Source organism: Scyliorhinus canicula, chromosome 13, assembly GCF_902713615.1.
Source record: "Scyliorhinus canicula chromosome 13, sScyCan1.1, whole genome shotgun sequence".
Classification (NCBI taxonomy): domain Eukaryota; kingdom Metazoa; phylum Chordata; class Chondrichthyes; order Carcharhiniformes; family Scyliorhinidae; genus Scyliorhinus; species Scyliorhinus canicula.
This window is the reverse complement of record NC_052158.1, coordinates 158,782,372-158,807,339: the sequence shown is the minus strand read 5'-3', so window position 1 is coordinate 158,807,339 and position 24,968 is coordinate 158,782,372. Positions and strand designations below refer to the sequence as shown.

Genomic DNA, 24,968 nt, shown 5'->3' with positions numbered 1-24,968 from the left:
TGTTTTTCCCACATAATTCACCTCACTTAATTTTCTTTCAATCTGATAAGGTCCACAAAACCTAGCTTTTAAAGGTTCACCTACCACTGGTAACAATACTAAAACTTTATCTCCACTGGCAAAACTACACACCTTAGATTTCTTCTCCGCTGCCCGTTTCAACACATTTTGTGCAGCTTTTTAATGTTGTCTAGCCAATGCTATACTTGATAGTTCCCTAAAATTTGACACGTAATCCAATAATGTAATTTCCGATTTCTCACTCACCAATTTTTCCTTGATCAATTTTAAGTGGTCCTCTTACCTCATGACCAAAAATTAGTTCAAAAGGACTGAATTTGGTTGACTCATTAGGTGCATCCCTAATTGCAAACAGTACGAATGGAATTGCATTATCCCAATCTTCTGGATAATCATGACAATAACAGCTCAACATTGTCTTTAATGTCTGATGCCACCTTCCTAATGCTCCCTGCGGTTCTGGATGGAGCGCAGTTGTTTGAAATTGTTTTCTTCCCAAGCTATCCATAACTTCTTCAAATAACCTTGATGTAAAATTTGATCCTTGCTCCGATTGTATTTCTGTGGGTAGTCCATATCCAGTAAAGAAGTTAAGTAACTCCTCCACAATCTTTTTAGCTGTAATGTTACGTACCGGAATGGCATCTGGAAACCTAGCATGCATGTCCATTATAGTCAAAAGATATTGATTCCACTTTTTGTTTTAGGAAGCGGTCCTACGCAATCAATTAGGACCTTTGTAAAATGGTTCCTCAAATGCTGGAATGGGTATTATGGGCGCTGGTTTTATCACTGCTTGTGGTTTCCCTATCACATGACATGTGTGACATGATTGACAAAATGTAACTACATCTTTATGTAGTCCAGGCCAATAAAAATTATTTTAGATTTTAGCTTGAGTTTTCCTTATTTCCAAATGACCTCCCATTGGTACCTCATGTGAAACTTGCAACACCTCCTTTTATACCCTACCAGCATAACTACTTGATGAACATCTGCCCACTTTCCATCCGTCTGCATCTGTAAACGTCTCCATTTTCTCATCAAGACATTACTTTTACGGTAATAACACTCTGGTATGCACTCAGATGCCTTTCCGTGTATGCTTTCTGATACATCCATTTTATTTCTACATCTTTCTGTTGTAATTCCGCAAATTTTCCTGAACTAAAAATATCCGCTCATCCTCCACCTGTTCTTGTTCTTTTTCAACCATCTGATCAAAAATCGTTTCTGATAATTGCACTTCAACTTCATCTTCACTCTTTAATTTCTCCTCTTGTCTTAACCTGTGACTTTGCGACCTTGTTACTGCACAATCCGGAACAATCCCAGGATATTCGTCCTTCAACACTTCAGTTGTCTGATTTTCCACTGGCAAATCAGATGTAATAACGACAGTAAGCATCACTCCCACCTGCGATCCAGCTAAATCATTACCCAAGATAAACTGTATTCCTGGACAAGATAGTTTCTCTATTACTCATACTACCCCTTCACCACTCTTCGCTGGACTTTCCAACCTTACATTATATAATGGAACACTACTCCTCTCACCCTGAATTCCGCATAATACCACCTTTTTTTCATAGAGTTTACAGTGTAGAAGGAGGCCATTCGGCCCATCGAGTCTGCACCGGCTCCTGAAAAGAGCACCCCACGCAAGGTTAACACTTCCACCCTATCCCCACAACCCAGTAACCCCACCCACCACTAAGGGCAATTTTGGACACTAAGGGCAATTTATCACGGCCAATCCACCTAACCAGCACATCTTTGGACTGTGGGAGAAAACCGGAGCACCCGGAGGAAACCCACGCACACACGGGGAGGATGTGCAGACTCCGCACAGACAGTGACCCAAGCCGGAATCGAACCAGGGACCCTGGAGCTGTGAAGCGATTGTGCTATCCACAATGCTACCATGCTGCCCCTTTTCTGGCAACATTCTTCCCAAACTGCATAACTCCTCATCTCTTACCATTGATGAATGACTGGCTCCCGTATCTCTTAATATTGTGACTTCTTTACCTGCTCCTCCTGATACACATGAGTAAACTTTACCCTGACAAGTAAATACTTTAAAGAGATCTGGCACCTTCTCATCAATCACGTCTTGATCAGGCTGTACAATCTTTTGCACCTCCTTCACTTCAGTTGGGATTTCCTTTACCACTTTAACACACCCTGTTCTTATCCTGTTTTACCACATCTCCATTCCCAGTGCTTTTCGTCAACCACCAACACTGTGACGTTACATAGCCTAGTTTATTACAGTGAAAACATTTGAAACTTTTCATTTCTTTTCCACCCTCCTGGATTCCTTTTTTAATCTGAGGTACACTCTCCTTATTATCTCTCATCAGATGACCTTTATCTTTACCACTTGAATATTTCTCATGTCCCCAGTTTATATCTTTCACGGGCTGAAACTGATGTCGGAAACCAAATTTTGATTCATGAACTAATTCATAATCATCTGCCATTTCTGCTGCTAATCTCGCAGTTTTAACCCTCTGCTCTTCCACATGAGTTCTCACTACATCCGGAATTGAACTTTTAAACTCCTCCAAAAACATAATTTCTCTGAGAACTTCATACGTTTGGCGTATTTTCAAAGCCCCTATCCACCTATCAAAATTGCTCTGTTTGAACCTTTCAAACTCCATGTATGTTTGACGAAGATATTTCCTTGAATTTCTAAACCTTTGCCTGTAGGCTTCAGGCACTACTTCACATGCACCTAAGATGGATGTTTTCACCTCCTCATACGTCTCAGATAACTCCTCCGGTAGTGAGGCAAACACTTCAGTCGCCCTACCTAGCAGCTTTGTTTGAATCAGGAATACCCACATGTCCTGTGGCCATTTCATTTGTTTAGCTATCTTCTCAAATTAAATGAAAATGTCTTCTCCCTCCTTCTCATCAAACATTGGCACTCTTGGCATATTTAAATAGATCCCCATCAAGCCTTCGACCATGACGCACTTTCTCACTATCCTCATCACTATCATCCAACTGTACGTTTCCCTTCACGCCTGCCAATTTTAACTGACTGTCCTGTTTCATGGCAATTTTCTGAAGTTCAAACTCTCTCTCTTTACCTTTTTCCCCTGATCTGTATTTCCCTTTCTCTTTCTTTATCCTCTCTATCTCTTTCGTATTCAAGCTGCTTTAATTCTTTCTCATGTTCCATTTGTTTAAGTTGTAACTAATTTTTGCAATTTCCAATGAGTCAAACTGTATCTTAGGCAACTTTAAATGCTTAGGCACCACCAAAATTACCTCATCTTTTCGCATTTTGTCAGGTAATGTTAACTGCAATGTTCCTGCCAAATCTAACAGTCTGCTTTTAGTCTCTGCCAGTAAGGTACTGCTTTTGACTATCTCCACCCGCAAAAACTTCAGACCCTCTGAAAGAGCCATTGTCCACAGGACACTCCCTACTTAAACTGGAATGCCACACCCGAATAGCAACCACAATATGCTCACCCTTCACTGTTGTAAGTTCACAAAGCCAATCCAATAGATTGATTTTTATTCCCCTTGAGCCCCCAATTTGTTATGGGCCAGGGTCTAGAGAACCCCAAATTGTAGCATGGAGTACAACTAACCCACAACTTTTAATGGATTGTCGTATGCGGAGCACATGGCCCACTCTACATGTGTGGTATGGCAGAAATGGAAAAAAATATTGTTTAAAGCAAAACAATGTTTATTGCGTTAACTCAAGTTCACCTTTCTAAAACTAACAGTGAATATCTTCGCAACCATTAATTCAATTACAACCCCCAACGAATACAACACTAAGTAATGCTTACGCTGTCTTTTTAACATCCAGAAGACTTACAAAAAACATAACCTTTAACAGAAGCACATCATGTTAAAGTCACTACTGAGAACATTTATAATTCTGAATTCACCAAATGATCAAGGGATAGTATTTTCATGGCAGAGAGAACAGCAGTACACCTGAGCTGTCTGGGTTCAGCTCCAACACTGAAAACGAAATCAAAAAGACAGAGACACACCCAAGCTTTTCTCAAAGTGAAACTAACAAACAGAGCCAGAGTTCAGCTCCACTCACACTCTGACATCACTGCATTTACATGAGCAGCCAAACATTTGTTGAAGTGACATTATTATGAAAGGCATATTACAGCATTCTGGACATCGCATTGTGCTTAACAAATTTAGATTGTGAACTCTCTCCTCCACCTTCAGCCCAATTTTAATTTCAATCAATTTATTTTCATTTCATGCCAGCATTGTGGCGCAATGGTTGAGCCCTACTGCCTCACGGCGCTGAGGTCACAGGTTCGATCCCCGCTCTTGCTCACCGTCCATGTTGGGTTTGCACATTCTCCCCGTGTTTGTGTGGGTCTCGCCCCCACAACCCAAAGATGCTCAGTCTAGGTAGATTGGCTTCGCTAAATTGCCCCTTAATTGGATAAAATGAATTGGGTACTCTAAATTTATTTTTAAAAAGAAAAAAGTATTTCCATTTCGTCCATTGATCTGTTTTCCCCTCAGCATTGTCCCTCGTCCATCCACTCTACTTGGGCCAACATTTCCTATGTGCCCTTGAACACATTGTGCACCTTTGTTCTGCCACTCACATTCTCATCTCTTCAAGTGCCACTATCTGCACCTTGCTTAGCGTTAAACACTCCCACTTACATTCCTTTTGTCTTCCTGTCGTCGACACCTTTGTCAATCTCCACCGAACAGTGTCCCCTATCCAGCCACACTGCTCTACGCCTGTCCCCATTACATTATAAACCTGATCCCATTTCCAGTTCTCTGTAGCTTTGACAAAGAATCATCCAGACTCGAAATGTTAGCTCCCTTCTATCCCCAGAAATGCTGTAAGATCTGCTGACATTGTTGAGCATGTTCTGTTGTTCTTTCTGATTAATACCGACTGTGCTATACATCACACCAGTAATCAATTAAAGATTATCAGCTGGCCTCACAACGAGGGTGTTTTACACGTGCTGGAAGTTATATGCATTGATGCGCATGGACATTTATTCTGCAGGCAAAAAGGAATACACCGAGGCATGCACCTTCTCGAACAAAGGTACCCTGTGACATTCTCCATGGCAATGTATCGACCAATCAGAGTCGACTTGCCAACCAACTTAGCACTCTTCTTATGCAGTATAACTTGTTGCTCCCTTTGAAATTAGGAATTCTTGCATCAGTGCTGATGAGTGGAAGATGTGAAGTTTCAATAGCTTGGATGTTTGTCTGCAGAAGTAAATGAGAAATGTAGAGGCGGGAGACAGGTATAGATCTGTTGGGAACACCAGTGATAATTGCAGAACTGTAAACAGAAACATTAGTGTTTTAGTTTGTTGCTCTGATTAAATAGTGAAGAATGGATCAGGTGACATTATTTGCACCAAACTCTAACACTGGATAATTTTTTGACGATGATCGTGTGAATAATAGATAGGACAAAGACACATACAGCACAGAACAGGCCCTTCGGCCCACGATGATGTGCCGAACATTTCTCCTAGATTAATCATAGAGTATCATAGAATTTACAGCGCAGAAGGAGGCCATTCGGCCCATTGAGTCTGCACCGGCATTTGGAAAGAACACCCTACCCAAGATCAACACCCCACCCTATCCCATAACGCAGTAACCCCACCCATCACTAAGGGCAATTTTGGACACTAAGGGCAATTTATCATGGCCACTCCACCTAACCTGTACATCTTTGGACTGTGGGAGGAAAGAGGAGCACCCGGAGGGAACCCACGCACACACGGGGAGGATGTGCAGACTCCGCACAGAGAGTGACCCAAGCCGGAATCGAACCTGGGACCCTGGAGCTGTGACGTAATTGTGCTATCCACAATGCTACCGTGCTGCCCGTAAGAAAACATTAATCTACACTCCATCATTCTACTGTAATCCATGTACCTATCCAATAGCCACTTGAAGGTCCCTAATGTTCCCGATTCAACTACTTCCAGAGGCAGTACATTCCATGCCCCCACTACTCTCTGGGTAATGAACCTATCTCTGACACCCCCCTATATCTTCCACCATTCACCTTAAATTTATGTCCCCTTGTAATGGTTTGTTCCACCCGCGGAAAAAGCCTCTGACTGTCTACTCTATCTATTCCCCTGATCATCTTATAAACTTCTATCAAGTCGCACCTCATCCTTCTCCGTTCTGATGAGAAAAGGCATAGCACCTTCACCCTTTCCTCGTAAGACCTACTCTCCATTCCAGGCAACATTCTGGTAAATCTCCTTTGCACCTTTTCCAAAGCTTCCACATCCTTCCTAAAATGAGGCGATCAGAACTGCACACAATACGACAAATGTGGCCTTATCAAGGTTTTGTACAGCTGCATCATCACCTCACTGCTCTTAAATTCAATCCCTCTGCTAGTGAACGCCAGCACACCATAGGCCTTCTTCACAGCTCTCTCCACTTGAGTGGACACTTTCAAAGATCTATGAACATGGACCCTAATATCTCTCTGCTCCTCCACATTGCCAAGAACCCTGCCGTTAACCCTGTATTCTGCATTCATTTTTGTCCATCCAAAATGGACAACCTCACACTTTTCAGGGTTTATCTCCATCTGCCACTTCTCAGTCCAGCTCTGCATCCTATCTATGTCTCTTTGAGGACGAAAACAGCCGTCCTCACTATCCACAACTCCACCAATCTTCGTATCGTCTGCAAATTTATTGACCCACCCTTCAACTACCTCATCCAAGTCATTAATGAAAATCACAAACAGCAGAGGACCCAGAACTGATCCATGCGTTACGCCACTGGTACCTGGGCTCCACGCTGAATATTTGCCAATCCACCACCACTCTCTGACTTCTATTGGCTAGCCAGTTCGTTATCCAACTGGCCGAATTTCGCACTATCCCATGCCTCCTTACTTTCTGCATAAGCCTACAATGGGGAACCTTATCAAATGCCTTACTAAAATCCTAATGTTGGCAACGATTGCAGCCAGGCCAAGGAGGATGAGAAGGTAATTTGACAAATACAGAGGATACATTTAATGACTGAGATAAATGTCTTTTTGCTGCTGAGGCTGAGCTGAAGCATTTTTGGTGGTGAAAACCGCGAGTCCTGGGGAATTTTAGCATGGATTTGGGAGGTGATAGCATGTGCAAGAACTTGAGAGGGGAAGGGAGATTGGGAATCGTGTGCTAGTTTGGCAAATTCCATGAGGTTAAGGATGTCAAACTAGGAAGGAAGAACAAACGATGAGAGGTTGTGCTGCGGAATAAATAATAAAGAAAGCTAATCGGATGGCCTTCGCCTTAGTGCCATAGCAGTCGTTGACCCCTGGCATTTATTTTTGTCTCGACGGTGGAAGAAATGTGGCATCTGTGTTTGTGTGGGCGTGGGTGCTGCTGGTTGACAGCCGTGGGCGTGGGTGCTACTGATTGATTATTGTGGGTGTGGGTGCTACTGGTTGATTGCCGTGGGCGTGGGTGCTACTGGTTGATTGTTGTGGCCTGGGTGCTGCTGGTTGATTGTCGTGGGCGCGGATGCTACTGGTTGATTGTCATGGCGTGGGTGCTGCTGGTTCATTGTTGTGGGCGTGGGTGCTTCTGGTTGATTGTCGTGACGTTGTGCTACTGGTGGATTGTCGTCGGCGTGGCTGCTGTTGGTTGATTGTCGGGGCGGAGTTGAGAAGAAATTTTGCAACAGAAAACAGACGTCAGATGTAATCTTTTCATTCTGTAGTAGAGACAATGTTATCAGACTACCGTGTACACCGAGTTCAATATAAGAGGGCCGTTGAGCAAATAAGTACCTGCGGACGACGGTTGGGCCAGTACTGCCTTACACAGCTCAACCAAGTTCTCCGTGCAAGTCTACTTCTCGTGAACTAAAGAAGCTGGCGATCACCACTATATCATTTAGAACTGACTGAGTTATAGAATCGTAGAATTTACAGTTCGTAATGCGGCCATTCGGCCCGTCAAGCCTGCACCTGCCGTTGGAAAGAGCACCTACTGAAGCGCAGCCGCTTCTGGAAACTAAGGGGCAATTTTAACCTGGCCAATCCACCAAACCTGGATTGTGGGAGGAAACTGGAGGACCAGGAGGAAACCCATGCAGACACGGAGAGAAAGTACAAACTCCACCCATATAGTCATTCAAGGCCGGAATTAAACCCGGGACCCTGGAGCTGTGAGGCAGCAGTGCTAACGACGCTGCCATTGTGCAACCCTGTACACAAGAGAGACCAATATGAGAGTGCTGTTGAGCAAATAAGTACCTGCAGAAACATTGCAACAAATGAAGTGTCAAATGGCAGTTTGATAGGATTTCGAAAATGGATTGACAAAGAGAATTAGGAAATAATGTTATTTTTAACAGCCAATATAAAGGGAGATAGAGCTGAGGAGTGGAAGAAGGATGTGGTTGGAAAGTGAGACAAGGACGCGGCCTTAGGCAGCCTTATTTGGGGTTTTATTAACATTCCCATATTGTGGGACGAGAAATTCCACATGGGCTGGCAAGACAGACTGAAGTGTTCCTGGATTGTGCGATGGGATATTTAGGAATACAATGGGCTCATAAAAGAGAGCATGACAAGTTGAAATGGTGATTTAAATCACCGAGGATGAAAGATCAAATGAAACATGATTGAGATGATATATACACAGGTAGCATCTACACACTGAGGAACGGAGGTAACATTTCAGCTGGAAAAGGGTTTACCAGAAATCGGTCCCTGGATGGCAAGGCTAACGTATCTTTTTGTGAAGAGACTGCAGTAGAAATGACGATATCTCAATGAGGAACATTATATGACGGTTTGTACCGTGGTTTAAATCAATTTGTCTTAATGAGCGCCGAGAGAGGAGAATATGCGATATGCTCAAAGAAGGAGGGAATGCCAGAAAAGTCGGGATCAGGCAAAAGTGTAACCTATTGATAAAACATATGCTAGAATTGTGATTGTAGCTCTTGACAGGCCACGTGGACGAAAGCATAATCAGAATTCTGTAAAGGCTATCGTGTGCATTCTAGCATCCATAATATATCTCGCATGGCAACGTAGGTGTTCCTATACGATGAATATTCAACATGGAGGCATGTAAATGTCTGTCGATGGCAGCATCCAGCGGATCAACATTATGAGGATCTTTTGGACAGGAGGGAGTTGATAGGATCAGCTCACAGCGGTGACACGATGGTAAGAATGATGAGTAATTTGAATACGACAATCAGCGTTTGAAAAATGCATTACATCAGTGCTCGATGCATCAGGTTGTTTCACAAATTTGTACTGAAAACTGGGTGCACCAGCGTTGGGCGCCGCTTTGCGGAATCATGTTCATGGGCCTTAGTGACCCATGGCAGAGGCACTATATGCTTCTGCAAGGCAGCACTCTGCCTCCGAAATTCCATCTTCGATGCTGGTTTTCAAATGAATTTCGAGCTCAATGCATGCACGCGATTTCTGGGTAAAACAAAATCCTGATACTATTCGCCGAGGAATCTGAGGTATCAAACATGGATTTCACTCTGGTGATAATTGATGTAAGGCCACGTTGGTAGAATTCTACAACACAAGAATAGGCCATTTGATACTTTAGTGCAATCAGTCCTAACACCTTATTAGAATTAACGCAACGGAAATTCAGGTTTGTAGCTTTGATGGAAGGTAGAATGAGGACTTGAGGAAATCCCATCATCGCGCTGGTACACAACACCCAAACCTGGGCATGATTTTGTTGGTTTCATATTCTAAATCAAAGTTTGTCTGCATCATTGTGCGTTTATTTCAGTGTGTCACCCGTGTGCTCCTCCAGTTCATTTATATTCTCATCATTATGGCTTACTCCCATGACATGTAGATATTATGTTTTCTGTGCATGTATTGTATTTTTGGATTGTATTAATAGTTCGAGTTCCCTTTCTGAATCCCTTGCACTCTCTATATCAATCGCAAAAGTGCTTAATATGCCATATTTATTCAGATAACTACTTATACTGAACATTTTTTAAAAATCTTATAATACTGAAAATTACAACAGTTGACGTAAAATTTGTCGTATAGATAATTTTCAACTGGAGACTTGAGGGCTGAATTTTCGAACCAGGCGAGGGTCAGAGATGGAGGTCAACAGGGCGAAAGAAAGAGGTTGCACGGAGAATCTGCTGCTGGCCCCATTCTCGGAGTCAACCCTTTCATCTAAAGTGGGGTTCTGAAAGCCAGGGCGAGGCGAACAACCGATTAAACCCATTAAACATATTTTCTAAGGATATGTTAGTGACACGAAGGTGGAGTCGAGATTGAGTGCATGGAGATTGAGTCCAGGGAGATTAAGTTCCGAGAATTTGTTTAGTGAGTGTGAATTAAGACTTGGTAACTTTCTGAAATCTAGTCAGGTTTGAGTTTAGCATTGAACCTAACAGAAATTTTAGTTTTTTTCAGCGTAAGGCACAAATAAACAAGCTTTCCATGGAATATACTTTGGCATAAATACACAGACATGACGTCAATCGCATGATGACGGATGCGGGGAGCCAGTGCAGTGTGACCGAGTGCTTAAATGTAGAACTTGAGTAAGGAGTGAATTTTGTGCAGTCAAAGAAAGGGGCTATGATCCACGAAAGCTAAAGCTCGTTGGCATTGAATTCGTGTACAGGTAGGCAGTTGGTCAATTAAATAATTGTTTCCGACATGAGGGCAGTGCTTTAAAGCTGTAATCGTGAGATATGCAACTATATTAAATTTATCAGCTAACTAGTCAACTCAGTAATATAATTTCTGAGTGATATTCTAAACTTTAACCCTACTTATTAAAACTAAATTAAAATAACGGCTGCAGGATAGAGCATGTGCAGCAAGGTCACATGGGACCAGTGTGACACACGGCAAGCACATTTGCAATGGGTGACTAGCTCAAGGAACTTCAGCTCCGAGTTGATGAGCTACAAAATTAAAGCACAGTGATGCAGCAGACAGAGTGAAATTATATAAGCATAAATTCCAGGAGGTAGTCACACCCCTCAGGGTAATTCATGAAGATTCATTTCGCGGTTAGAGAGGGGTGCTGTGGGATTTGTGGGGGTGGGTGCGGTAGATTGTGGGGCCTGTTGGATAGGCAGCTTTAGGAATACAAAATGTAGCACTTGAGGAGCATAGTTGACAGTCAATCGTATCCTATGGTATTACAAGATTTCTGGATTGGCGAGCAGGAAAGGCTGGGAGAATGAGGAAGTTTACGTTGTGTGGTGGAGAGGGCCAATCAATTGCGAGTGCAAAATGGATGAAATATAGGTGGGGCCACTATAAATAGGGGAATATACACTGTTATCCAGTTTAGCGATTGGGAGTGGAGTTGGCGCGAACTGGGGAAGAGGAACTTCGGAACAGAAAGTATGAATAACTTACATTTGGGATTGCACAATATTCCAAGAAGGGCCTTACCAAGATTCTGTAGAATTGTAGCATGGCTTGACCGTTATTGATTAATTCGTGTTCAATGTAATAAATATTCCTTTCGACTTAATTAATTAGTACTAAATGTAATAAATATTTATTTTGATGTAATAAATTAGTTCGTGCTAGAAATGTCAGTCAGCGAGATGCAGTGCTCCAAATGTGGGACATCCGTGACGCTTCCAGCATTCCGAATGACTACATCTGCAGGAAGTGTGGTTAATTGCAGCTGCTCACAGACCACGTGGTTGAGTTGGACCAGCAATTGGATGGGCGTACGAGCATGCAGATGGTAGAAATCGTTATAGACAAAAATTATAGATACGTGTTCAAACCCAACGTGCAGCCAGATAAATTGGCGACCGCTAGAAAGGGCCGTCAGTCAGTGCAGGTACCTTCGTGGATGCCCCCCTCTCTAACCAGTATGGCATTTTGGATACCGATGGGAGAGGATGGCCCATCTGGGTAATTCAATAGCAGAGGCCTGAGCAGTGGCATAACAGCTGGCTATGTTGCTGAGAAGAGCGATAGTCATAGTGGTCTGCATAATCAGGGGCACAGAAACGTGCTTCTATGGTCGTTAAAAAAAACCTCCAGAATAGGGTGTGTTGCCTCCCTCGTGCCAGGGTCCGGTATATCACTGAACGGCTGCAGAGGAGGTTGATAAGGCAGCGGTCACGGTACATGGTGGTACAATTGATATGGATAGAAATAGGGCTGAGGTCTTGCATCGTGAATTCACGGAGTTAGCAAATAGATTCAAGAGCAGGACCTCCTGTTGTAATCTCTGGATTACTCCCAAAGCCAAGTGTTGGTGAGTACAGGCACATCAGAATTGCACAGTTGAATGTGTGTCTTAAGAGTTGGTTCAGCGGGGAGGGTTTTAGATTACTGGACCATTGGGACTGTTTTTTGCGAAGGTGGGATCTGTAAAAGTGGTCCGGTCTACATCTAAACCAGAGCGGGGCTAACATCTTTGCTGGTGGGTTTGCTAGTTCTATGGGGAAGAGTTTAATCTAGTTTAGCAGGGGGAGGGGATGCAGACTGATAGGAGAATAGGGGCACAGTATACATTACTGGGCTGGTTTAAAGGCTGGTTTTGCACGATAAGCTGGTTTAGCACAGGGGTTGGTTTAACACAGTAGGATAAACAACTGGCTTGTAATGCAGAACAAGGCCAGCAACGCGGGTTCAATTCCTGTACCGGATCCCTGAAAAGGCTCCAGAATGGGACGATTAGGGACTTTTCACAGTAAATACATTGAAACCTACTTGTGACAATAAGCGATTATTAATATTAAATAGAAACTCAATTACGTTAGAGGGAATACAGAGGTATTACGTTTAGAGATAGTAAGACGAGGCTGCATAGCCTCAATTTTCATCCCAGGAGAATTAAAGGTAAACCGGGTGAGTTTAGGGCGATGATTGGCACGTGGAGTTATGAGAGGGGCAGGATTGGCAGCTCAACATGCCGGGATATAGGATCTTCAGGCAAGACAGAGGAGGCGGTTACTGCAGTAAGGAGAGATGATGTATTGGAGGAGGCATCAAATACATTTTTGTGGGTCGATCTTTGGAATAAAAAAGGGACAACTATGTCGCTACATGTTTAAAGGGCTGGTTTAGCTCAGTGGGCTGGACAGCTGGTTTGCAGAATAAAACCAGCAGCGTGGGTTCAATTCCCATACCAGCTTACCCGAACAGGCGCCGGAATGCTGTGAATAGGGGCTTTTCACAGCAACTTCATACTTGTGAAAATGCAAGGTTATATTATTATTTTAGACCCCAGATAGTTAGCGTGAAGTTGAAGAGCAAATATCTAAGCAATCCATGGAAGGGTGTATAAATAATAAGCGGGCAATTCTATTAGGTAATTGCAACTTTCCCAAAATTAAGTGACATAGCCATTATGTTCAGGGCTTAGATGGAGTAGAGTTCTTAAAAAGTATACAGGAGGACGTTGTAGTTCAATATGTGGAGCATCCAGCAAGGGATCGTGCATTGCTGGACCTAATTCTTGAGAATTAAGCCGGACAAGTGGTTGATGTGTTGGTGGAGGGAGGGGGGGGGTGGGGGGGGGGGGGGCAATTTAGTGATAACTCACACAACATGATTCAATTCGAATTTATTTTAGGCAAATAAATAGTCAAGTTGCAAAAAAAAGTTTTGGATTGGGAGAGAGCAGTTTTTTACTGTATAAGGCAGGTTCTGGCCAAGGTACAGTGGAAAGACTTACTTGTGGGGAACTCTACAGAAGCTGTGGGGGGGGGGGGGGGACGCTCAAAGATGAACAGCGGAGGGTACAGGACCAATACGTCCCTTCTAGGGTAATATGAATGTGCAACAAACCAAAGAAACATGGACGACGAGAGGCATTCAGGATACGATGAGAAGGAAATGAGAGACTTTTAAATAGTACAAGAAGAACAAGTGTGTCGAAGCATTGGTGGAGTATGGAAAGTGGAGGATGGAGCTTAGGGCAACACGGTAGCACAGTGTTTAGCACTGTAGCACCAGAGCCCCAGGCTCGATTCCCGGCTAGGTCACTGTCTGTTCGGAGTCTGCACGTTCTCAGCGTATCTGCGTGTGTTTCCGCCGGGTGCTCTTGTTTCCTCCTATGAGTCCCCAAAAACGTGCTATTAGGTAATTTTGACATTCTGAATTCTCCGTCTGTGTACCTGAACAGGCATCGGAATGTGGGGACTCGTGGCTTTTCACAATAACTTCATTGCAATGTAAATCGATTTGTGACAATAAAGATTATTATATCATAAGAAATCAATTAGGATAGCAAAGAGGATATACGAGAAAGCCTTGGCTTGTATAAGTAGGGAAAATGCCAAGATATTGCACAGTGAGACAGAATCATAGATGTTTACAGCATGAAAACGGGCCCTTTGGCCCAACTTGTCCATGCAGCTCAGTTTTTACAACTTAGTCCCAATTTCCGTCATTTGGCCTTTCTTTCTTTTCCATCCTTCCCATATAACTGTCGAAATGCTTTTTAAAAGACAAAATTGTAGCTAAATCTACTACTGTCTCTGGCAACTCGTTTAGCCACCCTCTGTGTGAAAGAAATTGCCGTTGTGGACCCTTTTGTATCTCCCCCTTCACCTTAAACGTATGCCCTCTAGTTTTAGACTCGCTATGTTCGGGAAAATATATTGATTACCTACTCTATCTTTGCCCCTCATTATTTCACAGACCTCTATAAGTTCACCCGAAGCCTCCTACGCTCCAGGCAAAATGTCCCAGTGCATCCAGCCCCTCCTTATAGCCTGAACGATAGAGTACCGGTAGCATCCTCATAAATCTTTTATGCACTCTCTCTAGTTTAATAATGTACTTTCCATAATAGGGAGACCAGAACTGTACACAATATTCCAAGTGTGGCCTCACCAATGTCTTGTACAAAAGCAGCAAGGTGCCCGAACTCCGTATTCAGTGTTTTCGCCAATGAAAGCAAACATGCCGAATGCCTTCTTCACCATCTTGTCCACCTGTGACTCCACTTTCAAGGAGCTACGAAGCTGCACTCCAAGATCTCGGGAGAGAAATTGTGAGGTTCTTGTCAGGGATATTAAGCATGGCTTTGTCAGAGGGAGATCAAGCTTTACAAATTTTATTGATTTTTTTTGCTCATGTAACCAAGTGTGCGGATAAGGGTTGCGCAGATCATTTAGTTTACATGAATTTCAGCAAAGCTTTTGTCAACGCCCCACATGGGAGAATTATTTAGAAGACAAATGCAAATTGGATACAGGTGGATTGGATCAGGCAGATTCATTATTGGCTTCGTAATCGGAGACAGTGGGCGATGATAGACGGCTGCTTTAGCGTTGGAAGCCATTGGCCAGTGTACTACCACAAGGATCCGTCCTGTGTCTCCTTCTGTTTTTCATTTATTTAAGTGGCATAGATGACTATATCGGGGGGGGGGGGGGGTGGTGTTGGTGCAGGATCAGTAAGTTTGAGGACGGCACAAATATTAGCTTGGTGGTTAACAGTGAGGTTCCGTGACTTGGGGTACAGGATGATAGATGGGTTTGTGAAATGGCGGATAAGTGGTTAATTGAATTTAACCTTGAAAATTGATGGGTGATGCACTTCGGAGACAGTAATTTGAGAAGGAACAGCACAATGAAAGGTCTGACAATGGAAAATTTCGAAACAAGCAAACCTTGGCGTTTTTGTCCATAGATCTCTGAAGGCAAAAGGACAGGTTATTAAGGTTGTGAAAATGGCATTTGGGACTCTCGCTTTTATCAATTGGGGCGTAGATTTCAAAAGCAAGGATGATGGAGCTGTATCGAACTTTGATGAGGCAACAGCTGGAGTACTGTGTGAATTTCTGGTCGCCACATTATAGGAAGGATGTAATTCCACTGGAGGGGGTGCAGAGCAGATTCACAGTAATGTTGCCTGAGATGCAATATTTTAGTTATAAAAAGATTTGGATCGGCTTAGGTTGTTTTCTCTGGAGCAGAGAAGCATGAACGGTGACCTGATTGAGGTACACAAGATTATGCGAGGCATTGGAAGCATCTTTCCCCCTAGTTGAAGTGTCACTTACGAAGCGACACAAGTTCAAAGTGAAGGGAGGTTTAGGAGAAATTTATGGAAAAAACGTTTTTACCCAGAATGTGGTGACGGTGTGGAATACACACCCTGGGAGGTGTTGGAAGCCGGATACCTCAGAATCTTTAAAAAGTACTTGGATGAGTACTCGGCACGCTATTACATTCAAGGCTATGAAATTAAATGAAAATCACTTGTTGTCACAAGAAGGCTTCAAATGATGTTACTGTGAAAAGCCGCTAGTCGCCACATCCGGCGCCTGTTCGGGGAACTGGTATGGGAATTGAACCGTGCTGCTGGCCTGCCCTGGTTTGCTTTCAAAGCCAGCGATTTAGCCGTGTGCTAGGAGCCAAAAATGCGTAAGAAATATATTTTCAAGGAATTACAGAGAGGTATATAGGCGGCACGGTAGCACAGTGGTTAACACGATTGCTTCAGAACTCCAAGGTCCAAGGTTCGATTCCCGGCTTGGGTCACTGTCTGTGTGGAGTTTGCACTTTCTGCGTAGATAGAGAAAATACAGCACAGAACAGGCACTTCAGCCCACGATGTTGCGCTAAAATGTTGTCCTACGTTAATCAAAGAATTTCGGACAATTTTTCATGGCCAATCTACCCAACCTGCACATCTTTGGACTGTGGGAGGAAACCAGAGAACCCGGAGGAAACCCACGCAGTCACGGGGAGGATGTGCAGAATCCACACAGTAGGTTTCAAACAGATAGATAGATAGAGCAATACAGCACAGAACAGGCCCTTCGGCCCACGATGTTGTGCCAAACTTTTGTCCTAGGTTAATCATAGAATTTTGGACACTAAGGGCAATTTATCATGGCCAATCCACCCAACCTGCATATCTTTGGACTGTGGGAGAAACCGGAGTACCCGGAGGAAACCCACGCACACACAGGAAGGATGTGCAGACTCCACACAGACAGTAACCCAAGTCGAAATAGAACTTGGGACCCTAGAGCTGTGAAGCAATTGTGCTAACCACAATGCTACCGTGTTGCCCTTAAGAAGAAGTTAATCTACACTCCATTATTCTACCCTAATCCGTGTACCTATCCAATAGCCGCTTGAAGGTACCTAACGTTCCCGACTCAACTACTTCCACAGGCAGTGCATTCCATGCCCCCACTACTCTCTGGGTAAAGAACCTACCTCTGACATCCCCTCTATATCTTCCACCATTTACCTTAAATTTATGTCCCCTTGTAATGGTGTGTTCCGCCCGGGGAAAAAGTCTCTGACTGTCTACTCTATCTATTCCCCTGATCATCTTATAAATCTATATCAAGTAGCCCCTCATTCTTCTTCATTCTAGTGAGAAAAGGCCTAGCACCCTCAAACTCTCCTCGTATGACCTACTCTACATTCCAGGCAACATCCTGGTAAATCTCCTTTGCACCTTTTCCAAAGCTTCCACACCCTTCCTAAAATGAGGCGACCAGCACTGCACACAGTACTCCAAATGTGGCCTTACCAAGGTTTTGTACAGCTGCATCATCACCTCACGGCTCTTAAATTCAGTCCCTCTGCTAATGAACGCTAGCACACCATAGGCCTTCTTCACAGCTCTATCCACTTGATTGGCAACTTTCAAAGATCTATGAACATAGACCCCAAGATCTCTCTGCTCATCCACTTTGCCAAGAACCCTACCGTTAACCCTGTATTCCACATTCATATTTGTCCTTCCAAAATGGACAACCTCACACTTGTCAGGGTTAAACTCCATTTGCCACTTCTCAGCCCAGCTCTGCATCTTATCTATGTCTCTTTGAAGCCGACAACAGCCCTCCTCACTATCCACAAATCCACCAATCTTCGTATCGTCTGCAAATTTACTGACCCACCCTTCAACTCCCTCATCCAAGTCGTTAATGAAAATCACAAACAGCTGAGGACGCAGAACTGATCCCTGCGGTACTCCATTGGAAACTGGGCTCCAGGCTGAATATTTGCCATCCACCACCACTCTCCGTCTTCTATCGGTTAGCCAGTTTGTTATCCAACTGGTCAAATTTACCACTATCCCATGCCTACAATGGGGAATCTTATCAAATGCCTTACTAAAATCCATGTACACTACATCCATTGCTTTACCTTCATCCACATGGTTGGTTACCTCCCCAAAGAAGTCAATAAGACTTGTAAGGCAAGACCTACCCCTCACAAATCCGTGCTGACTATCCCTAATCAAGCAGTGTCTTTCCAGATGCTCAGAAATCCTATCCCTCAGTACCCGTTCCATTACTTTGCCTACCACCGAAGTATGACTAACTGGCCTGTAATTCCCAGGGTTTTCCCTATTCCCTTTTTTGAACAGGGGCACGACATTCGCCACTCTCCAATCCTCTGGTACCACCCCTATTGACAGCGAGGACGAAAAGATCATTTCCAACGGCTCTGCAATTTCATTTCTTGCTTCCTATAGAACCCTTGGATATGTCCCGTCAGGCCCGGGGGACTTGTCTATCCTCAAGTTTTTCCAAACGCCCAACACATCTTCCTTCCTATCAGGTATCTCCTCGAGCTTATCAGTCTGTTTCACACTGTCCTCTCCAACAATATGGCCCCTCTCGTTTGTAAATACTGAAGAAAAATACTTGTTCAAGACCTCTCCTTTCTCTTCAGACTCAATACACAATGTCCCGCTACTGTCCTTGATCGGACCTACCCTCGCTCTAGTCATTCTCATATTTTTCACGTATGTGTAAAAGGCCTTGGGGTTTTCCTTGATCCTACCCACCAAAGATTTTTCATGCCCTCTCTTAGCTCTCCTAATCCCTTTCTTCAGTTCCCTCCTGGCTATCTTGTATCCCTCCAGCACCCTGTCCGAACCTTGTTTCTTCAGCCTTACAGAAGTATCCTTCTTCCTCTTAACAAGACATTCAACCTCTCTTGTCAACCGTGGTTCCCTCACTCGACCATCTCTTCCCTGCCTGACAGGGACATACATATCAAAGACACGCAGTACATGTTCCTTGAACAAGTTCACTTGTGTCCTTCCCTGACAGCCTATGTTCCCGACTTCTGCACTTCAATTCTTGTCTGACAGCATTGTATTTACCCTTCCCCCAATTGTAAACCTTGCCCTGTTGCAGGCACCTATCCCTCTCCATAACTAAAGTGAAAGTCACAGAATTGTGGTCACTACCTCCAAAATGCTCCCCCACTAACAAATCGATCACCTGCCCTGGTTCATTACCAAGTACTAAATCCAATATGGCCTCCCCTCTGGTCGAACAATCTTCATACCGTGTTAGAAAAGCTTCCTGGACATACTGCACAAACACTACCCCATCCAAACTATTTGATCTAAAGAGTTTCCACTCAATGTTTGGGAAGTTGAAGTGACCCATGACTACTACCCTGTGACTCCTGCACCTTGCCAAAATCAGTTTCCCAATCTGTTCCTCCACATCTCTGCTGCTCTTGGGGGGCCTATAGAAAACTCCCAACAAGGTGACTGCTCCTTTCCTATTTTTGACTTCAACCCATATTACCTCAGTAGGCAGATCCCCCTGGAACTGCCTTTCTGCAGCTCTTTAACTATCTCTAATTAACAATGCCACCCCCCCTATCTCCTTTACCACCCTCCCTAATCTTGTTGAAACACCTATAACCAGGGACCTCGAACAACCATTTCTGCCCCTCTTCTATCCAAGTTTCCGTGATGGCTACCACATCGTAGCCCCAAGTACCGATCCATGCCTTAAGTTCACCCTCCTTATTCCTGATGCTTCTTTCATTAACGTATACACACTTCAACCCATCTCCTTGCCTGCAAGTACTCTCCTTTGTCAGTGTTACCTTCCCCCCCACTGCATCACTACGTGCTTTGCCGTCCTGAATATCGGCCTCCTTAGTTGCTGGACTACAAATCCGTTTCCCATTCCCCAGCCAAATTATTTTAAACCTTCCCGATGAGTACTAGAACACCCCCCCCCCCCCCAGGATATTGGTGCCCCTCTGGTTCAGATGCAACCCGTCCTGCTTGTACAGGTCCCACCTTCCCCAGAATGCGCTCCAATTATCCAAATACCTGAAGCCCACCCTCCTACACCGTTCCTGCAGCCACGTGTTCAACTGCACTCTCTCCCTATTCCTTGCCTCGCTATCACGTGGCACCGGCAACAAACAAGAGATGACAATTCTGTCTGTCCTGGCCTTTAACTTCCAGCCTAACTCCCTAAACCTGTTTATTACCTCCACACCATTTTATTACCTACGTCGTTGGTACCAATGTGCACCACGACTTCTGGCTGCTCACCCTCCCCCTTTAGGATCCTGAAGACACGATCCAAGACATCCCTGGCCCTGGCACCCGGGAGGCAACATACCTTTCGGGAGTCTCGCCCGCGACCACAGAATCTCCTATCTATTCCCCTAACCATTGAATCTCCTATTACTATTGCTTTGCTATGCTCCCCCTTCCCTTCTGAGCCCCAGATCCAGACTCAGTGCCAGAGACCTGGCCGCTGGGGCCTTCCCCCGGTAGGTCATCCCCCCCAACAGCATCCAAAACGGTATACATGTTTTGAAGGGGAATGGCCACCAGGGATCCCTGCACTGTCTGCCTGTTAGTTTTCTTTCCCCTGACTGTAACCCAGCTACTCTTGTCCAGTACCTTGGGTGTGGCTACCTCCCTGTAACTCTTCTCGATAACCCCCTCTGCCTCCCGGATGATCCGAAGTTCATCCAGCTCCAGCTCCAGTTCCTTAACACTGTTTCTGAGGAGCTGGAGTTGGATGCACTTTCCGCAGGTATAGTCAGCGGGGACACCAGTGGTATCCCTCACCACCCACATCCTACAGGAGGAGCATGCAACTGCCCAAGCCTCCATCCCCATTTACTTTACAGAATTCGCTGCCCCGTGGACCAACTGGACCTCCGCCCTCCGACTCTGCTTCCAGTCAGCTGTACTCTAAACTCCTGGCTCCCTTCACGCTCTTTGATAAATATAGGAAATTAAATGTAAGAAACACCTTACGCCCTCTTCACCTAACTCCCTCAGTCACCAAACTCTCACTGCAGCACTCAAATACAACAAGTTCAGCACTCCCTCAGTCACCAAACTCTCACTGTAGCACTCAAATGCAACAGGTTCAGCACTCCCTTAGTCACCAAACTCTCACTGTAGCACTCAAATGCAACAAGCTCAGCACTCAGTGCAAACTGTGCTTCAGTTTCCTCCCACAGTCCAAAGTTGTGCAGCTATGGTGGATTGGCAGTGCTAATCTGCCCTTAGTGTCCAGAAAGGTTAGGTGGAGTTACTGGGTTACGGGGTAGGGTAGAGGTGTGGACGTACGTGGGGTTGTGGGCTGATGCAAACTGTATGGGCCGAATGGCCTCCTTCTGCACTGTAAATTCTCTGATTATGATAAAATGTTCATAGTGGGGACTTTAATTACGCTAATGTAGACTGAGATCGTACACAAAGCGGGAAGATGCATAGGTCCCTCAGCTATGTTCTGGTCAATTTTTAACATCAGTATGTTTCCGATTCAGCCAGAAAGAACGCACTGCTGGTTATGCTTCCTGGGCAGGAGATGGGTCACGTGCATCTAATGTTTGTGTGGGGAACACTTAGGAGACAATGATTATTGGCTCATAAGTTTTGGTTGACTGGAGAAAGGAACTTGGAAAAATCCAGGAGAGAACACATAATTAGGGAAATCCAACTTCAAGAAAGCTCAGAATACATATAGTTCAGATAAATTGGAATAAAAAAGGGACGAAATTAACGGTGGCCTAGTCAAATCCAGCGAGTGACAGTTTCAATGTGCCATAGAAAAAAAATTGTTTCCTTTCCCGAAGCGAACATTCAGCTCTCAGAGTCCCAAATCGATGCAACAGCCCTAATGCAAATTATTTTAAAATGCATTCTTTCCAAAACATAGCGGAGCAAAATGCGATCCTTGAAGGTGGACGGAGTCCCTGTGCGGGGCGCGTTCAAGCCCGTAACTTTGGCAACTGGCGTGCTATCTGCGGTCGAATGTGGGATATGAATGACGCTCGTGTTTCATGTAAGTACCTGGGCTGCGGCGAGGCTGTGTCTGCATCAGGAAATTCCCAATTTGGGGCTGGCCAGTGGCCCATACTAAATGTTGAAGTCCACTGCAACGGCACCGAGGACAACCCGTGGAAGTGTGAATTGAAACCGTTGGCTCACAATAACTGTTCCCTGGAAGAGGAGGCAGCCGGTGTAATTTGTGCAGGTAACTCTCCAGTCTTTAATATTCACAAAATTTGGCAATATAACACAATTTCATGGCGGAATAGAGTCGGGGGGTTTTGAACACAGAAAGAGGCCCTTTGACCCATCGTGTCTGCACCGAGCTTCAAACATCTATGTATTCTAATTCACTTCAGTTCAATTTCTAGCACTTGTCCCGTAGCCCTCTGTACTATCGCATTTGAAGTTATCATGGAAATACTTCTTAAATGTTATGAGGGTTCCCGCCTTTATCGCCCTTTCAGGCAGGGATTTCCAGATTCCCAACACCCTCTGGTTGAAAATACTTTTACCTTATTCACCTCTAAATCTCCTGCTTCTGATCATAAATCTACGCTTAATGGTTGTTGACCGCTGTTCTTAGGAGAAACGTTTCTTCCTATATAATCCCCTCATAATTCTGTACACTTGCGTCAGGTACTCCCCAGTCTTCTCTCATCCAATGAAAACCACCCAGCCTGACCAACATCTCCTCACAGCTGAAACACTCCAGCCTAGACAGCATCCCCGTGATGACCATTTGCAGCCTTTCTCGTGCAACCACATCATTCCTATAGTGTGGCGATAAAACTGCACACAGTTCTCTAGCTGTAGCCTAACCAGCGTTTTATACACCTTCATTAAAACTTCCCTGGTCTTATAGTCAGTTCTTCGGCTATAAAAGACAAGGTTTTAATCACCTGATCCACTTGTCTTTCTCCCTTCAGCTATCTTTGGAATGGACCCCGCGTTCCATACGGACCTCTGTACTTCCTAGCTTCCTCCTATGCATTATCGATGTCCTTGTATTATCCGTCCCTCCAAAATTCATCAATTCATACTTTTCTGTGTTAAATTTAATTTGCTACTGTTAAAGCCATCTACTGAGCCCATCTATATCCTTCTGTAATCTAAGGCTTTCCTCTTCGCTATTTACCACATTATCAATTTTTGTGGCATGTGCGAATTTACTAATGATGCCCTCCACATTCACATCTATATTATTATGTACGCTACAAACTGCAAGGAGGACAGCCCACAACCCCGAGGTAGCCCACCGGACTCAGGGTTGCAATAACAAAAACAGCCTTCGATCATTGCGCTGTGTCTCCTGCCAATAAGCCACCTTGGATCCAATTTGCCAAATTACCCTGCAACTCAATGGCTCGTACCTTATCTACCAGTCTCCCATGCGGTTGGACCATTGTCAACAGGTTTACTGAAGTCCATGCAGGTTATATCAACTACCCTACTACAATATACATACCTAGTCGACTCCTCAAAAAATTCGTTCAAGTTTTATAGATAGGATCATCACTGACAAAGCCTCTCTGACTATCCTGGATTAATCCTTGCCTCTCCAACTGGAGATTAATTCTGTCCCTCAGAGTTTGCTCCAATAATTTCCCTGCCTCTGATGTTAGACCAATTGGCCTGTAATTACCTGTTTTTCACCTACTTCCCTTCTAAAATAATTGAACAATGTTATATGTCGCCCAGTATTCTGCCACCTCTCTTGCGGTCAGAGAGGATTTGGGAATTACCGATTGAGTTCCTGCAATCTCCTACTTTGCCACCAACAGCAGTCTAGCATACATATCATTTGGGTAGGTGGTGTTTCCAATTTCAGGCCCGCTAAAATCGCTAACACCTCCTTCCTCTCAGTTCTAATCTGTTCAATTTCATGATAGAACCCATACCTGCTTCAGATGCCCTAATGTTCATTCTCCACAATGATCATGGATGGTATGGCAGCACAGCAGTTAGCACTATTGCTTTACAGCACCAGGCACCCTTGTTGGAGTCCGGGCTTGGGCCACTGTCGGTGTGGAGTATGCACATGCTTCCCGTGTCTGCGTGGGCTTCCTCTAGCTGCTCCAGTTTCCTCCCACAAGTCCCTAAATATACACTTGTTAGGTGAATTGGACATTCTGAATTCTCTCCCAGTGTACCGTAACAGGCACCATTGTATTTTCTAGTGTATTTTCACAGTAATTCATTGCAGCATTAATGTAAACGACTCGTAACATCAAGAAAGATTATTGTTGTCACGGATTTCAAATACACATGAGTAAACATAAGAACATAAGAACATAACAATCTACGTGTTTTGACTCCACAGAGTTTAACATTTTGTTACTTAATGAGTCCCACTGTTTTCCTGCTTACCCGCTTGCCCTTAACTTGCCTGCAAATTTTCCATTACTTTGCTTGCGAGGAATTTTCATGGCCCATCTTTGTTCTCCTAATTTTTTTTTGATTCCTCTCCTGCATGTTCAATACTCCTCTTGGGCATCCACTGTTTTAAACCTCCTGAATCTGCGGTAAGAATCCCCTCGTTTCCTTTTACAATCCTGTATATGCTTTGTGTGTAGGGGTCTCTGAGACCGTTCGCCCCGCCCTTTATCTTTACGGGGACATGTTGGCTTTGCATTTTCTACATTTCATTTGTGCATGAACTCATACCATTCAACTACAGAATTTGATCAACAGCGTCCAATTTTAAATTAGTGCAACTTATTGACCTCACGTTGACGAATCAGAAGGAAAAATAAAAGCACCATTTAACTCTTCCTAAATATATAAATATAATGCTTTTTCGAATTACACAATCACGTCTAGAAGTTGTTGCTGTTCGATCAGCACAAAGTAGAGGAGCAACCTTCCTCTGGTTTTAAAT

The 24,968-nt window shown here is 44.2% G+C and overlaps 1 protein-coding gene across 1 annotated transcript in view; it reads left to right on the top strand.

The window, feature by feature from the left end:
• LOC119975673 (antigen WC1.1-like) overlaps window positions 1-24,968 on the top strand; it is a 70,737-nt gene that overhangs the window by 40,950 nt on the left and 4,819 nt on the right. Inside the window, exon 4 of the mRNA XM_038815455.1 lies at window positions 21,975-22,292. Coding sequence (XP_038671383.1) covers window positions 21,975-22,292 — 318 coding nt within the window. The remainder of the gene's footprint in view (window positions 1-21,974; window positions 22,293-24,968) is intronic.